This window comes from Anomaloglossus baeobatrachus, chromosome 5, assembly GCF_048569485.1.
Source record: "Anomaloglossus baeobatrachus isolate aAnoBae1 chromosome 5, aAnoBae1.hap1, whole genome shotgun sequence".
Taxonomy (NCBI): Eukaryota; Metazoa; Chordata; class Amphibia; order Anura; family Aromobatidae; genus Anomaloglossus; species Anomaloglossus baeobatrachus.
This window is the reverse complement of record NC_134357.1, coordinates 114,305,261-114,323,005: the sequence shown is the minus strand read 5'-3', so window position 1 is coordinate 114,323,005 and position 17,745 is coordinate 114,305,261. Positions and strand designations below refer to the sequence as shown.

General features: G+C 51.9%; 1 protein-coding gene across 1 annotated transcript in view; it reads right to left on the bottom strand.

Moving 5' to 3' along the window:
- The window catches only part of SIRT1 (sirtuin 1), a 104,974-nt gene that overhangs the window by 66,425 nt on the left and 20,804 nt on the right, over positions 1-17,745 (bottom strand). The window contains exon 5 of the mRNA XM_075348780.1: positions 4,427-4,574. Within this exon, the coding sequence (XP_075204895.1) occupies positions 4,427-4,574 (148 nt within the window). The remainder of the gene's footprint in view (positions 1-4,426; positions 4,575-17,745) is intronic.

The following is a 17,745-nucleotide window of genomic DNA, read 5'->3' as shown; positions in this document are numbered from 1 at the left end:
ACTACCGCCCAAGACGGTGGTAGGAAGGATCTTCCCTGTGATAATGAGGTGGGAAGAAGCCACCATTGCAGAGAGTCCTTCTGTGAAAAGGATACTTTCCTGTCCAGGGATGTTGACTTCCCGTCCCATTGGCGGAGAATGTCCCAATAAGAGGACGCAGATGAAACTGCGCAAACGGAACCGCCTCCATTGCCGCCACCATCTTCCCGAGGAAGTGCATGAGGCGTCTTAAGGAGTGCGACTGACCTTGACGGAGAGTCTGCACCCCAGTCTGTAGTGACCGCTGCTTGTCCAGCGGAAGCTTCACTAGCGCTGAGAGGGTATGAAACTCCATGCCAAGATACGTTAGTGATTGGGTCGGTGACAGGTTTGACTTTGAGAAGTCGATGATCCACCCGAACGTCTGGAGAGTCTCCAGCGCAACATTCAGGCTGAGTTGGCATGCCTCCTGAGAGGGTGCCTTGACAAGTAGATCGTCCAAGTAAGGGATCACAGAGTGTCCCTGTGAGTGCAAGACTGCTACCACTGCCGCCATGACCTTGGTGAACACCCGTGGGGTTGTCGCCAGACCGAATGGCAGAGCTACGAACTGAAGATGGTCGTCTCCCATCACGAAACGTAGAAAACATTGGTGCTTTGTAGCAATTGGCACGTGGAGATAAGCATCTTTGATGTCTATTGATGCTAGGAAATATCCTTGAGACATTGAGGCAATGACGGAGCGGAGGGTTTCATCCGGAACCGCCTGGCCTCCACGTGCTTGTTGAGCAGTTTTAGGTCCAGAACGGAACGGAAAGAGCCATCCTTTTTTGGCACCACAACCAGATTGGATGAAAACCGTGTCTCGTTCCTGAAGAGGAACAGGGATTACCACTCCTTCTGCCTGCAGAAGAGCATCGGCTCGGTGGGGAGGTGGGGACGTTCTGAAGAATCGAGTCGGAGGACGAGAACAGAACTCTGTCCTGTGCACGTGGGCACAATGTCCCTCACCCACCGGTCTATGACCTGTGGCAGCTAAATGTCGCCAAAGGCGAGCGAGTCTGCCATCAACCGCGGATGCGGAGAGATGAGAGAGCTGAGAGTCATGAGGAGACCGCCTTGGTAGCGGTTCCTCCGGCTGCCTTCCTTGGGCGTGATTGAGCCCCCGGAAACTGAGCCCCTCTGAGGCTTTTCAGCTCTTTTGGACGCGGACAATTGGGACCTGCCCGAGCTTGGGAAGGACCGAAACCTCGACTGTCCTTCCAGGACAGCATTAATAGGGTAAGACCTTGCGAGGTTACGGACGCCCCTGCGGCACAAATGTACATATGCTCAAGACCAGCTGTGCAAGAACAGCTGAAAAGCTTAGGGTGCCCATACGGCTGTAAATGCCGGAGCAACCGACACGCCGATAGCCTCCTAGACAGATTTCAACCAGAGTCCATCTGTCTGGTATCTTTAAGTGAAGTCCCATCTCCACTGCAACTATAGCTCTAGCCGCAAGCCTGGAGATTGGAGAATCCACCTTTGGACCCTGGGTCCCGCGCTTGACCACGTCAGGGGGGAAAGGATAACGTGTATCCTTAATACGTTTGGAGAAAACGCTTATCTGGTAAGCGTGGTGTTCCTGGACTGCTTCTCTGAAGTCAGCGTGGCCAGAAAAATACTCAATATACGTTTGAGCTACTGAAATGGGACTTCTCCTGCTGTGAAGCTGACTCCTCCGCTGGGGGAGCTGAGGGAGAAAGATCCAACATTCCATTGATGGACGCTATAGGATCATTCCTTATGGCGTCACCATCCGGTGTATCCGGATTGAGAGCGTTGTCAGGATCAAAGTCCTGATGAGCTACGTCTGCCTCATCATACAGAGAGCCTCCTGGGACCCCCCCCCCCCCGGAGCACCGATTTTATTCCCAATGAGGGTGGCCAGGGAGCAATGATCCAGATTGGCCATGGCCTGTCCGGACTGCAAGTCTCTATCCCATTGCAACTCCATCCCTGTCCTTGGACAGGGTTGACAGGTGGTTCCTTTGGCCACGTCTAGTAGAGACCCCGGCTGACCAAGTGCTCCAGGGGAGCATTGCACACAATGGGGTTCAGTGCCGTGGAACAGTATCACATGCAGTAAAAACAGCATCGAAAGCCTGTGTTGCTTATATGCTGCTGCCGACTAGCCCTCTAGGACATAGAGCCAAGAATGGCGACCGTACAATGCAATGTATAGCATACAAGCATAAAGTACAATGAACACTGCAGCACATGCAATACAAGCAGCATAGAAAGCCTGTGCCTTGGCACCCCTGCTTTTCTGCTGCTGTAGACTAGCCATCTAGGGGAATATAGCCCAGAATATCGACCATACAGTGCAATGTATAGCATACAAGCATAAGTACAAATGAACACTGCAACCCCTGCAATACAAGCAGCATAGAAAAAACCTGTGCCTCAGCACCCCTGCTTTTCTGCTGCTGTAGTCTAGTCATTCTAGGCGAAAATAGCCCAGACTAGGGACCGTACAGTGCAGTGTATAGCATACAAGCATAAATACACATGAACACTTCAGTACATGCAATACAAGCAGCATAGAAAGCCTGTGCCTTAGCACCCCTGCTTTCCTGCTGCTGATGTGTCGCCATCTAAGAGGGCATATAGCCAAAAATAGCGACCTATGCAGTGTAAGCATAAAAATACAAATGGACAACTGCGGTATTTAGTGGGGTCAGCACTTCAGGTGCCGCTTACCGCCCGCCTATAAGCGGGTGTGTGGTCGCCCTAGTCCTGTGCCTGGTCGCCCAGAGTCCGATCTCTCAGCTCGGACTGCAGGAATGGCTGCCGGCGTCCTCTCCAGCTCGTGTGAGTAGGGGCGGGCCGTGGGCGTGCCCCCAAGTCAGAGCGGGAAACCGGCGTCCCACAGTGTCCAGTGAGAGGGCTGGAGCATGTAAATAAGGCTCCAGCCCTCGGCGCTGCTGATTGTACAGCGTCTCTCCCCTACCCTGATTGACAGGGTGGGGGCGGGAACGAAGCGGAGCTAGGCCGCAAAAGCCGGGGACTGGATTTATAAGCGCCGCCGCCGTAAAAGCGCGGTCGGCGCTAAGTCCCCGGCGCACTACAAGTCCCAGCCGCGCCGCCGCTCCCGAGCGTCCGGCGCGGTAGTTCCCCATACATAAAGTCACTCAGCTAGGCTGCAGTGACTGTAACCCTTTACTGTCCCCGGCGCACTAGCACACCCAGCAAGTCTGGAGTGTGCTGTGCCTGTGTGTACGGGGACACAGAGTACCTGAATGGTGCAGGGCCATGTCCCTGAACGGTACCCAGCTCCGTATCCAGCAGGTTCAATGGGTCTGTGGATGGAGCCCGGCCTCAGGGCTTTGGGGCCGGTAAGATCCCACTTCCTCAGAGCCCCTCAGGGGGATGTGGAAGGAAAACAGCATGTGGGCTCCAGTCGCCGTACCAGCAATAGGTACCTCAACCTTACAAACCACAAGCGGGGTGAGAAGGGAGCATGCTGGGGGCCCTATATGGGCCCTCTTTTCTTCCATCCGATATAGTCAGCAGCTACTGCTGACTAAACAGTGGAGCTATGCGTGGATGTCTGACCTCCTTCGCACAAAGCAGAAAACTGATGAGCCAGTGATCCCACTGGGGGTGTATAGCCAGAAGGGGAGGGGCCTTACACTTTTTAGTGTAATGCTTTGTGTGGCCTCCGGAGGCAGTAGCTATACACCCAATCGTCTGGGTCTCCCAATGGAGCGACGAAGAAACACAAAATGCCCGAGGGCTGATGAGGTTAAACAAAATGGGTCAAAAAAAAGAAAAAAAAAAAATTATATATAGATGGCAGCAGAAGATACATGTATCTCCATACAAAGGGAAGTAAGAAAAAATAGAGATGGAGGTGAGGATCAAATGTCATCCTGCTGAGAGATAGTGTTGAGTGTCTGTACTGTTAGGTTATGTGCACACAGTGCATTTTAGATACATTTTTTTTTAGTGCAGTTGTCACTACACTGTATCCAAGTCCTAAGCCAGCAAAGTCAATGAGAATCCTGAAGTTTTGGATACATGTTCTTTATTCCCGTTGCAGAAATAAATCTGCAGCATGTCAATTCTTTCAGCAGTTTTCCACCCCAGAATGCATAGAAAACCCGTGGAGGGGGGGGGGGGGGGGAGATAGAAAACAAACCACATCAAAAAGACTTTTTTTCTACCAAAAGATGCAGATTTGGTGCAGAAATTCCTGCAACCAAATGCGCACTGTACATAGCCTTCTGACTGGAATAACCAGGCCATCAATGCATCATGTGACCGCTTCCTTCAGAGTACAAGAAGTTTCCAAACATACATAGGTTTTCCTCTGCAGTTGGATTGGGCCAATATGTACGTTAATCATATGACCCATGGGGCCGTAAGTGCCTTACATGAAACATGCACCACAAATCCTCACCGTGACATTGTATATTCCGCTGAATGCCTGCAACTTGCTCCAGTGTATCTATATTCTGAGTATAATTTCTAAGCAGTTTTCCCTCTTTATCCAGCAGAGCAATAAATTTGTGGCAGAGAGAAGGTTGGAATTGGCCGGGAAAGATTTCCTAAATTAAGGGGTGAAAAGACAGTTACATCATATGATATTAAACCAAAAAACAAGTCAACCACATATTTCAGTGAACACAATCAGGTATTTCCCGTGGAAGGCTCCTGATATAACCACTGCTGAGAACAGGGAACGGTCAGTTGTGTTCTTGTGATCAGTTGATGTCAGTGATAGCAAAGAGTGTCCACTCCCTATAACCAGAGTAGAATCTCCCACAAAAGGCTTTTCAGTATCAACATTGGATTATAATCCATACAGTATTTTTTTTTCTTTTAAGATCAGTTCTCCCACTAAAGGCTTTTATGGAGTATTATCAAAGTGGCCAGATAATCTAAGTACATACAGTACAGACCAAAAGTTTGGACACATCTTCTCAAAGAGTTTTCATTATTTCCATGAGTCTGAAAATTGTAGATTCACATTGAAGGCATCAAAACTATGAATTAACACATGTGGAATGAAATACTTCACAAAAAAAAAAAAGTGAAACAACTGAAAATATGACTTCTATTCTAGGTTCTTCAAAGTATCCACCTTTTGCTTTGATTACTGCTTTGCACACTCTTGGCATTCTCTTGATGAGCTTCAAGAGGTAGTCACCGGAAATGGTTTTCCAACAGTCTTGAAGGAGTTCCCAGAGATGCTTAGCACTTGTTGGCCCTTTTGCCTTCACTCTGCGGTCCAGCTCACCCCAAACCATCTCTATTAGGTTCAGGTCTGGTGACTGTGGAGGCCAGGTCATCTGGCGTAGCACCCCATCACTCTCCTTCTTAGTCAAATAGCCCTTACACAGCCTGGAGCTGTGTTTGGGGTCATTGTCCTGTTGAAAAATAAATGATGGTCCAACTAAACGCAAACCGGATGGAATAGCAAGCTGCTGCAAGATGCTGTGGTAGGCATGCTGGTTCTGTATGCCTTCAATTTTGAATAAATCCCCAACAGTGTCACCAGCAAAGCACCCCCACACCATCACACCTTCTCCTCCATGCTTCACGGTGGGAACCAGGCCTGTAGCGTCCATCCATTCACCTTTTCTGCGTCACACAGACACGGTGGTTGGATCCAAAGATTTCAAAATTTGGACTCAGTAGACCAAAGCACAAGTTTTCCACTGGTCTAATGTCCATTCCTTGTTTTCTTTAACCCAAACAAGTCTCTTCTGCTTGTTGCCTGTCCTTAGCAGTGGTTTTCTAGCAGCTATTTTATCATGAAGGCCTGCTGCACAAAGTCTCCTCTTAACAGTTGTTCTAGAGATGAGTCTGCTGCTAGAACTCTGTGTGGCACTGACCTGGTCTCTAATCTGAGCTGCTGTTAACCTGCGATTTCTGAGGCTGGTGACTCGGATAAACCTATCCTCCACAGCAGAGGAGACTCTTGGTCTTCTTTTCCTGGGGCGGTCCTCATGTGAGCCAGTTTCTTTGTAGCATTTGATGGTTTCTGCCACTGCACTTGGAGACACTTTCAAAGTTTTCCCAATTTTTCGGACTGACTGACCTTCATTTCTTAAAGTAAAGTAATGATGGACACTCGTTTTTCTTTACTTAGAATTTGTATTATGGCAAGAAAAAAAAAAGCAGCTAACAGTCCATTCAGTAGGACTATCAGCTGTGTATCCACCAGACTTCTGCACAACACAACTGATGGTCCCAACCCAATTTATAAGGCAAGTGTGAGGCAAATCCCGGGATATGAAGATGAATTATGACTTCCAGTCATAATCGCTCATCACTCCCTGGCAGTGCCCCCTCCCTTCTTGTTCTCAATGTCCAGCATCTGTGAAGGTGTTACACCTCCATGGCCATCTCCTGTGATATGGAGATGAGATGATGTGGGAACAATGGACACAGGATGACTCCCTGCCGTGACCCTGTGGTAGGAGCTGCTATCTAATTAGCAAGCTTGGAAGTATCCAGACAGAACGACTCCAGTAAAAAATGGTTCATATCTCGCAAGCCATATTTCCGATAAATATGGCAACCATAAAAATGGTGTCTCCGCATGCGGACGATGCTGGCACACCCTTTTTTATGGGAGCGGGAGCTTGGGAAATACCCCAGGCGTGATATCAGCCAATGTGGAACTAGTAGACAAGTCACGAGTCCTCTCATTCTGTAGCTAAATTCATAGCTGTCACAATGAGAGCGTTGGCGTCCGCCTACGACGCTCCCAGGCCAAGTTATGGCCATATTCCATGTTGTGGATTTTGTCCATAACTCCAGCCAGGGGTGGAGCAGTGCTCCCTCTGAGGTCACTAAGGTAGGAGGGGACCTGGATTTGCCCAGGTTGATAACCCTACTTCGGCCATTTTCCAGTGTTCTTTCGCTGGGGGTCACGTGTAGGAAACATCTGTGGGAGTTCCTGGAAACCTGGTCTACAGCGCCCCCCTGTGGCCAGACGCACAAGGTAACTGCTGGAACTGTGTATGCCTGTTTGTAAACCATGCTTTATCTGTAACTGTACTCTGACATATGTATATTCTGTAGATTCCCTATTGTATATATTGTAGTTTCTAGTGTGCTTTAGGCTGATTAAATTATATAATTAATCTTGGGCTGTTCTGTTATCTCGATCTTGAATCCCACGTCTGTGTGTTCGGCTAATAGTTACCGTGAAGCGGTTGGTGGCAGCGAGTTGTGCCAAGGATTATTGTGGGGAGGCCAGTGAGATTCGGGGAGGTTTTATATATTCCGCCCGCGGAGGTCGGGGGAATATATACCCTACTCTCACCGGGGACCCTTCAATAATCGGCATAAGTAGTATAGCGGCCTCCTTGCTTATTGTCGGGCAATTCCATAATTGGCCTGACTATAAGAGGGGCGCTAGAGAGCGCGTCACGTGCTCTGTCTGTCGGTCGGGAGGTATAAAGGAGGGGTGACCCCCACTTGTTACCCCCCGATTGTGACGTACTGGTAGCCAGCGCGGGGGATTTCTGAGTGACCCCCCCGGTGGTTCGTGACATATTGGTGGCATAGCGGTGGGATCGAGATAATAGTGTGTGTGAGTGTGAGACCCATACTCCCAGACACTAAAGACTGCCTGCAGCAGCTGTGGCTGCTGGGGTCTTCAGACTAGCTCAACACTAGAGTGTCAGAGTGCAGATACTGTAAGGTGTGTGGAGGCATCAGGTGTCAGTTCTGTGTCAGTGACCAAAAGTCTGCAAGAATGGCTGATGGCACCAGGAGCAGAGCTAGGCAACTGGCCAATGCTAAAGCAGGAGCCGAAGAGAGGGAGGACGGTGCTGTGGACAGTAATGAGGAGGTTGTCCACGAGCCCTCCAAGAGCCCGACGCCAGAGAACAGCTCTGCAGAGGACATTGCACAACCTGGCACTGCTGGACAAGATGAGGAGGAGCTCGCCCAAGGGTCCTCAACGAGCCAGATGCCAGTCCTCCGCTCTGAAATGGACAGTGAATCACCTGGCTCTGCAGCGTGCCGCAGATCACCACTTGCCAATCCCTCCGGCCTGAGAGGTGCAGAGGCCCTCCTTCAAGCTGCCTTGGCCAGGCTTACGGCTGGAGACCGGGATACCTACGAGATACTCATGGCCGAGCGTGAGCGACAGGCAGCGCGTGACGCTGAGGCTGCGGAGCGGCAAGCAGCGCGTGACGCTGAGGCTGCGGAACGGCAAGCAGCGCGTGAGGCTGCGGAGCGGCAGGCAGCGCGTGAAGAGCGAGAGCGACAGGCAGACCGTGACTACCAGCTGCAGCTAGCTCAGCTCCGGCCCTCATCAGCCACATGTGACCTTCAAAAACACCAAACTTCCAAAGGTCCGTGTTGAGGACTTCCCAGTGCTGGAGAAGGATGGAGACTTGGACTCTTTCCTGACTGCTTTTGAACGGACTTGCTTGCAGCACCATCTGGACAAGGATCAGTGGGCCAAATACCTGACCCCCCGTCTAAGGGGTAAGGCCCTGGATATCCTTGGGGACTTGCCTGCTGAGGCAGATCAGGGCTACGACACCATCAAGCGGGCCCTGATCCAACAGTACAACCTCACTCCAGAGTCCTACCGCAAGAAGTTCCGGACCCTGCAAAAGGGACCAAAGGACTCCTGGGCTGACCACCGGCGGGCACTTGCCCGAGCTGCCGACCACTGGACCCAAGGCCTGCAGCTTTCCACCGGACCGGAGATCCTGGACTTGTTCATCACGGAGCAACTCTTGTGGAACTGCCCTGAGGATCTCCGCCAGTTCATCCGAGACCAGAAGCCAAAGGGGTCCACGGCTACAGCTGCCCTGGCCGATGACTACACCAACAATCGGGCTCCTGAGGCCAGGAGAGCAGCCACCAGCAGCACCTGGAGAGGGGGTAAGATGAATTCTGCGACTGCCCCACCTGCCCCTAGACTGCAGGGGGTGTCCCCCTCAACTCCCCTCTCCAGGCCCGTGGCAGAGCCAAGACGGTGCCACCAGTGCAACCTACCTGGACACTTCAAGGCCATGTGCCCTCAGCGTCCCAAGGCCCCGGCTCCGTCCCCGTCCCAAGGGCCGCCCAAGGTGTATTGTGTGGGTGGGGGTGGTGGTAGGTCCCTGGACAGCTTCCAACCTGTCACCGTCGGCCGGTCTGTGACCATAGGACTGCGAGACAGCGCCTCGGAGGTGACTCTGGTGCGGCCTGAGATGGTGTCCCCCCAAGACTTGATCCCTGGAAAAACCCTCGCTGTCTCCGGGATTGGAGGCATTGACCCGGCGCTGCCTGTTGCTGACATTTATGTGGACTGGGGCGCAGGGCGAGGGGTGAGAGAGGTGGGGGTAACTGATCGGATCCCTGCAAACGTGCTACTTGGGACAGATTTGGGGCAGATAACCTCCCAGTTTGGGCCCCCACCAAGGGCTGAACCTTCAGCCAGTACGGACATGACTCCTGACAATGTTAATGTGTTATCTATGAATGATGTGAGAGAGGGGGGAGTGAACTCTGATATTTCTGCTTGCACAGACACCATAGACACACACACAGCTGCAGCTGTGACAGGGGAGGGGGTCAGAGAAAGGTGTGACAATGCCTCTACAAGTAATCAGCCTGTGAGCTGGGATCTGCTGCCCTCTGCAGGGATAAGCAGAGAGCAGGGTGCTGCAGGGGGAGGACCAGTGTGTGGGGTGGGGGCTACCACAGCAAATGTGGGGTCCCCAGAGATTTCACAGCGGGGTTCTGTTGCTGCAGGAGGGGAACAGGCAGGTGAGATTGGGGCCGGTCCAGGAGCGGAAGTGCTCCCAGGTAAGATCTCGGTGCATGGTTCCCCCACAACCGGGGTGTCAGGAAGCCAGGTCGGTCTGCCTGAACCGGCGACTTGGTCAGGAACGGAGGAGGAGCAGGCACGACCCACGGTCGCAGCGGCTGTGGCCGCTGTCACCCGCAGTGGGAGTGCTGGAAGCCAAGGGGCCTCCCGGAGGTCCGATAGCTCTTCCCCTTCTGACCAAGTGGCAGCCGAGTCAGGTGGAGGCCAGGACACAGGTCCCGGGGTACTGACCGAAGATGTGACAGTCTCGTCGATTCTGGCCACATCTAGTCAGGGGTTTCAGGCAGCGTTAGAAGCTGACGACAGCCTGAAAGCTCTTAAGGAGCAGGCGGCACAGCCTCCCTCGGACTCGGACCCGGAGCGAGTGGTCTGGGACCAAGGACGGCTGTACCGGGCCACGGTCCAGCAGGGTTCACCGGAGGCGTGGCCCAGGGACCGACAGTTGGTGGTACCCTATCCGTTCCGGACGGAGTTGTTGCGGATCGCACATGAGATTCCGATGGCCGGACACCTAGGGATCGCTAAGACCAAGGCCAGGTTAAACCAGCATTTCTACTGGCCAAAAATGGGGGCCGATGTGGCTGCCTACTGCCGTTCGTGTGAAACCTGTCAGAGAGTGGGGAAGGCGGGGCCACGCCCCAAAGCCCCACTGGTATCTCTGCCCATCATCGATGAGCCTTTCAGGAGGGTGGCTGTGGATCTGGTCGGCCCGCTGGCCATCCCCAGCAGCTCCGGGAAACGCTTCATACTGACGGTAGTGGACTATGCCACCCGGTACCCAGAAGCAGTGGCCTTGTCGTCCATTCGGGCTGACAAGGTGGCCACCGCATTGCTGGAGATTTTCTCCCGAGTGGGTTTTCCCCAGGAAATGCTCACTGACCGGGGGACCCAATTCATGTCCCAGCTGATGGAGGCCCTCTGTAAGCAAGTCCAGGTGCGACATCTGGTGGCCAGCCCGTACCATCCACAGACTAATGGCCTGTGCGAGCGGTTCAATGGCACCTTAAAGCAGATGCTTAAGATGTTGGTCGACTCCCATGGGCGTGACTGGGAGCGGTATCTCCCACACCTGTTATTTGCTTACCGGGAGGTTCCACAGGCCTCAACAGGATTCTCACCGTTTGAGCTCCTGTACGGGCGACGTGTGCGGGGCCCCCTGGCTCTGGTGAAAGAGGCTTGGGAAGGGGATTTGGCCACCCCTGGAGTGTCGGTTATCGAGTATGTCATGCGCTTCCGGGACAAAATGCAGGCCTTGACGCAACTGGTACACGACAATATGGCTCAAGCCCAGGCCGATCAGAAGCGTTGGTACGACCAGAACGCTTGTGAGAGGACCTACCAAGTGGGTCAAAAGGTGTGGGTACTGGTCCCCGTACCACAGGACAAGCTTCAGGCAGCCTGGGAAGGCCCATACCTCGTGTACCAGCAGCTCAACCCTGTGACGTACCTGGTCACCCTGGACCCTGCCCGTGGAAGGCGGAAGCCCTTCCATGTGAACATGATGAAGGCACATCATGAGCGGGAGGCATGTGCGCTCCCCGTGTGCAACCTGCCCGAGGAGGGAGAAGCGGAAACCCTCTTGGATATGCTAGCCCAGGTTAGGGCAGGCGGATCCATGGAGGATGTGGAGGTTGGCCACCAGCTCTTGGAGGACCAACGGTCCCAGCTGTGGGCCACCCTCCTCCCCTTCCGGGGGTTGTTTACCAACCAGCCCGGAAGGACTGACTTGGCTGTCCATCACGTGGACACTGGGGATCATCCCCCGATCCGGCGTTCAGCATATCGGGTCTCCCTGGAGGTGCAGCAACACATGCGCCAGGAGATTGACGAGATGCTGAAGCTGGGGGTGATCCAGGCATCCAACAGCGCTTGGGCCTCGCCTGTAGTCCTCGTCCCTAAGAAGGACCGAACCACTCGGTTCTGCGTGGACTACAGGGGGCTCAATGCTGTCACGGTCGCCGATGCGTACCCAATGCCACGCATCGATGACCTGCTCGATCAGTTGGCCGGGGCTCAGTACCTGACCATCATGGACCCGAGCCGGGGATATTGGCAGATCCCCCTGACTCGCAAGGCCAGGGAACGCTCTGCCTTTATTACCCCATTTGGACTGTACGAGTCCACGGTGATGCCATTCGGGATGAGGAATGCCCCTGCCACTTTCCAGCGGATGGTCAACACCCTGCTCAAGGGACTTGAAGGGTACGCGGCCGCGTACCTGGATGACATTGCCGTCTTCAGTCCCACCTGGGAGGACCACCTAGAGCATCTAGCACAGGTGCTCAGGCGGATCCACCAGGCAGGTTTGACCATCAAGCCGGGAAAGTGTCAGCTGGCCATGAGCGAGGTCCAGTACCTCGGTCACCGGGTAGGCGGGAGAACACTGAAGCCCGAGCCTGAGAAAGTGGAATCCATCGCATCCTGGCCCACCCCCAGGACCAAGAAGCAGGTGATGTCCTTCTTGGGGACCGCTGGGTACTATAGGAGGTTTGTTCCATGCTATAGTAGCCTGGCAAAGCCCTTGACGGACCTCACCAAGAAGAAGCTGCCCTCTGCAGTCGATTGGACAGTGGACTGCGAGACAGCCTTCCGGGCCCTAAAGGACGCCCTGTCCAGCCCGCCCGTGCTACAGGCAGCCGACTTCACGCGGCCGTTTGTAGTACAGACCGACGCCAGTGACTTCGGCCTCGGTGCGGTACTCAGCCAGGTGGACTCTGCGAGCCAAGAGCACCCAGTCTTGTACCTGAGCAGGAAGCTGTTACCAAGGGAAGTGGCCTATTCCACGATGGAGAAGGAGTGCCTGGCCATAGTGTGGGCCCTGCAGCGTCTGCAACCCTATCTATACGGGCGCCACTTCATCGTGGAGACGGACCACAATCCCCTCAGCTGGTTGCACACCGTCTCTGGGACGAATGGGCGATTGTTGCGATGGAGCCTTGCGCTCCAGCAATACAACTTCACCATTCGCCACAAAAGGGGCCGTGACCACGGTAACGCAGACGGGCTGTCCCGACAAGGAGAGGTCGCGGACGGGCGCACGGGGGAACACCGGAGTGTGCTGCCCCCTAGCGCCCTCAAAAGGGGGGAGGTGTGAGGCAAATCCCGGGATATGAAGATGAATTATGACTTCCAGTCATAATCGCTCATCACTCCCTGGCAGTGCCCCCTCCCTTCTTGTTCTCAATGTCCAGCATCTGTGAAGGTGTTACACCTCCATGGCCATCTCCTGTGATATGGAGATGAGATGATGTGGGAACAATGGACACAGGATGACTCCCTGCCGTGACCCTGTGGTAGGAGCTGCTATCTAATTAGCAAGCTTGGAAGTATCCAGACAGAACGACTCCAGTAAAAAAAATGGTTCATATCTCGCAAGCCATATTTCCGATAAATATGGCAACCATAAAAATGGTGTCTCCGCATGCGGACGATGCTGGCACACCCTTTTTTATGGGAGCGGGAGCTTGGGAAATACCCCAGGCGTGATATCAGCCAATGTGGAACTAGTAGACAAGTCACGAGTCCTCTCATTCTGTAGCTAAATTCATAGCTGTCACAATGAGAGCGTTGGCGTCCGCCTACGACGCTCCCAGGCCAAGTTATGGCCATATTCCATGTTGTGGATTTTGTCCATAACTCCAGCCAGGGGTGGAGCAGTGCTCCCTCTGAGGTCACTAAGGTAGGAGGGGACCTGGATTTGCCCAGGTTGATAACCCTACTTCGGCCATTTTCCAGTGTTCTTTCGCTGGGGGTCACGTGTAGGAAACATCTGTGGGAGTTCCTGGAAACCTGGTCTACAGCGCCCCCCTGTGGCCAGACGCACAAGGTAACTGCTGGAACTGTGTATGCCTGTTTGTAAACCATGCTTTATCTGTAACTGTACTCTGACATATGTATATTCTGTAGATTCCCTATTGTATATATTGTAGTTTCTAGTGTGCTTTAGGCTGATTAAATTATATAATTAACCTTGGGCTGTTCTGTTATCTCGATCTTGAATCCCACGTCTGTGTGTTCGGCTAATAGTTACCGTGAAGCGGTTGGTGGCAGCGAGTTGTGCCAAGGATTATTGTGGGGAGGCCAGTGAGATTCGGGGAGGTTTTATATATTCCGCCCGCGGAGGTCGGGGGAATATATACCCTACTCTCACCGGGGACCCTTCAATAAATCGGCATAAGTAGTATAGCGGCCTCCTTGCTTATTGTCGGGCAATTCCATAATTGGCCTGACTATAAGAGGGGCGCTAGAGAGCGCGTCACGTGCTCTGTCTGTCGGTCGGGAGGTATAAAGGAGGGGTGACCCCCACTTGTTACCCCCCGATTGTGACGTACTGGTAGCCAGCGCGGGGGATTTCTGAGTGACCCCCCCGGTGGTTCGTGACAGCAAGAAATCCCACTTATGACAGGGCACACCTGTGAAGTGAAAACCATTTCCGGTGACTACCTCTTGAAGCTCATCAAGAGAATGCCAAGAGTGTGCAAAGCAATAATCAAAGGAAAAGGTGGCTACTTTGAAGAACCTAGAATATAAGACATATTTTCAGTTGTTTCACACTTTTTTGTTAAGTACCGTATTTTTCGCTTTATAAGACGCACCTGATTATAAGACGCACCTAGGTTTTGGAGGAGGAAAATTAAAAAAAAAAAAATTGAGCCAAATAGTGTGCTAGAACATTTTAATAAAATTAAAATAACATTATTTTAACAATTTAGACTCAACAGGAGTCAATAGCAGCATTGTTTGTAACATGAACCATGTTTGTGAACAACATAGGAAGGAAAGCTTTAGTCCTCAGATACGGGACTCTTCTAGTCCTCAGGGAACCCCAGGAATTCCTCATCAGTGCTGTCAGCATTCAGGAAGCTCAATTCCTCACAGTCAGAAGTGTCACTTTCTTCAGTGTCCTCATATAAGATATCATCTTCGGTGCCATCTAAAGCATTGCTAATCCCGCATTTTTTGAATGACCTTATAACCGTTTCATCCTTCACGGACTGCCATGAAGTTTTCACCCACTCACACACTTGAGTAATAGTGGGTCTCTTCATTCGTCCAGAAGGTGTCAGATCGTGATTACCAGCAGCCATCCACTTATTCCACTCTTCTCGCATGAACACTTTAAATGGCTTATTGATGGACACATCAAGGGGTTGCAGCTGGCTGGTAAGCCCCCCTGGAATCACAGCGAGATGGGTCTTCACTTCTTTAAAAACCTTTTTTGTGGTTTCAGTAATGTGAGCTCGAAACTGGTCCAGCACTAATAGGGCAGGTTTTTTTAGAAGCCCTCCAGGACGTTTGGACCAGACTTTGCCGATCCACACTTTCATTCCATTTTCATCCATCCATCCTTTTTCGTGAACATGCACGACAACTCCTCGTGGTATTGCTTCTTTGGGCATATTCTTTCTTTTGAAAATGAGCATTGGTGGCAGTTTCGTGCCATCGGCACAGCAGGACAGCACAACGGTGTAATGGGTTTTTTCGTGTCCTGAGGTCTTTACTGTTACAGTTTTTGCCCCCTTTTCATTAACAGTCCTGTTAGATGGCACATCAAATGTTAGAGGCACTTCATCCATATTCCCAATCTGGCCTATTTCAAAACCATTTTTCTTTCTGCTGTCAAGCACAAACTTGTGGAAAGACAGGATCTTGGACTCGTATTCTCGGGGCATTTTTTGCGCAATTCTAGTTTTTGTGCGCATTGCAAGACCACATCTCTTCATAAATCTGAAGCACCATGATGGTGATCCTGTAAAGTCAGTAATGCCTTTCTCCGCAGCAATACGCTTTGCTTCGCATAGGATCATTTTAGTGGACACGGATAGGCCATTATTTCTGTGGCGTGTTATCCATTCTTTCATGTCCACGTCTAAGTCTGGCCACTTAGCACGACGTCCACGAAGACCACATTTGCTTTTTTGTGCTTTTTCCAGCTCATCCTCCTGTTTCCTCCACTCCCTTATCATTTTTTCAGTTGGAGGCGGTCCGAAATGTCTCTCCGCTGCTCTATTCCCATGTTCTTTAGCATATTTTATTACCTCCAATTTAAAGGGAATTTTATACGCTAGCCTTTTCTGCTTTGACATCCTTGAGCAAGGCACAATATGTAGCAGCAGCCTACAGGACGGTATTTTTCTGCAAGAAAATACAGTATTGAATCAACTGTCAGCACTGTGTCCTTCATAGGTATGGGGGCATTGCAGGTGAGAACATGAATGAATAACATACAGTAGCTGCAGAAAAGGACATGGACTGCGTTTCCAAAAATCATTACGGTAGTTGATCTAGTGCAGCTAGGAAAACGTTACCGGTACCGGTATACAACTGAACATGAGGTTCTTAGTTTAACATTCTGATCAGACTGTATGAAGCCACTGCCACGTCACGGCGAACCTATCAGTGAGCAAAAATAGGCAGAACCCCTCTTGCAGTCTCCAGCCTTGCAGCATGGGTGCTGTGGTGCACCAGGTTACCTGCCCTGCTGGTGCATGGTCACCTGTGTGGTGATTGATGCACTGCACCTTAAAGGCTATTACAGTACCGTAAGTTAAAATCCCACTCAGAGGTGACACGGCAGTTGGCTTTATACAGCCTGATCAGAATGTTACACCAAGAACCTCATATTCAGTTTTATCAATTTTTGCCTAGTGGCACTAGATCAGCTGATGATTTTGCGTGTCCATGTCTTTTTCTACAACTACAATGAATGAATAACATTGTTATGAGGGATCTGCGGATAATGCCCTCTTTACGGGGGACCTGAGTATTACGCACTATTATGGGGGGCCTATGGATGAGGGTCTGTTATGGGAGACCTGTGGATGACACACTGCTGTCGGGAACCTGTGGATGACACTGCTGTGGGGGACCTGTGGATGGCGCACTATTATGGGGGACATGTGGATGACTCACTATTATGGGGGACATGTGGATGACGCACTGCTATGGGGAACCTGTGGATGACACTGCTGTGGGGGATCTGTGGATAATGCACTGCTATGGGGGACCTGTGGATGGCGCACTATTATGAGGGACCTGTGGATGACACTGCTGTGGGGGATCTGTGGATAACGCACTGCTATGGGGGACCTGTGGATGGCGCACTATTATGGGGAACATGTGGATGACTCACTATTATGAGGGACCTGTGGATGACACTGCTGTGGGGGATCTGTGGATAACGCACTGCTATGGGGGACCTGTGGATGGCGCACTATTATGGGGGACATGTGGATGACTCACTATTATGGGGGACATGTGGATTACGCACTGCTATGGGGAACCTGTGGATGACACTGCTGTGGGGGATCTGTGGATAACGCACTGCTATGGGGAACCTGTGGATGACACTGCTGTGGGGGATCTGTGGATAACGCACTATTATGGGGGACCTGTGGATGGCACACTATTATGGGGGACATGTGGATGACGCACTATTATGGGGGACCTGTGAATGACGCACTGCTATGGGGGACCTGTGGATGACGCACTGCTATGGGGACCTGTGGATGACGCACTGCTATGGGGGACCTGTGGATGACGCACTATTATGGGGGACCTGTGGATGACGCACTATTATGGGGGACCTGTGGATGACGCACTATTATGGGGGACATGTGGATGACGCACTATTATGGGGACCTGTGGATGATGCACTGTTATGTGGGATCCGTGGATGACACAGCTATGGGGGACCTGCATGATGCACTTTAATGGGGATCTGGGACTACCACCCCCCTCATCCTTAGGAATACACCCATGTACTGTATACCATACATGGCTGTATTCTGAAAGATGAGGGGGGTTGAAGTTACATTTACACTTTGGCCACTACATTAGTCCCTCCCTGGAGTGTTTACAATAAAGGACTACAGCCCCCATCATCCTTCAGAATACACCGATTGATACAGTATATTCTGAAGGCTGATGAT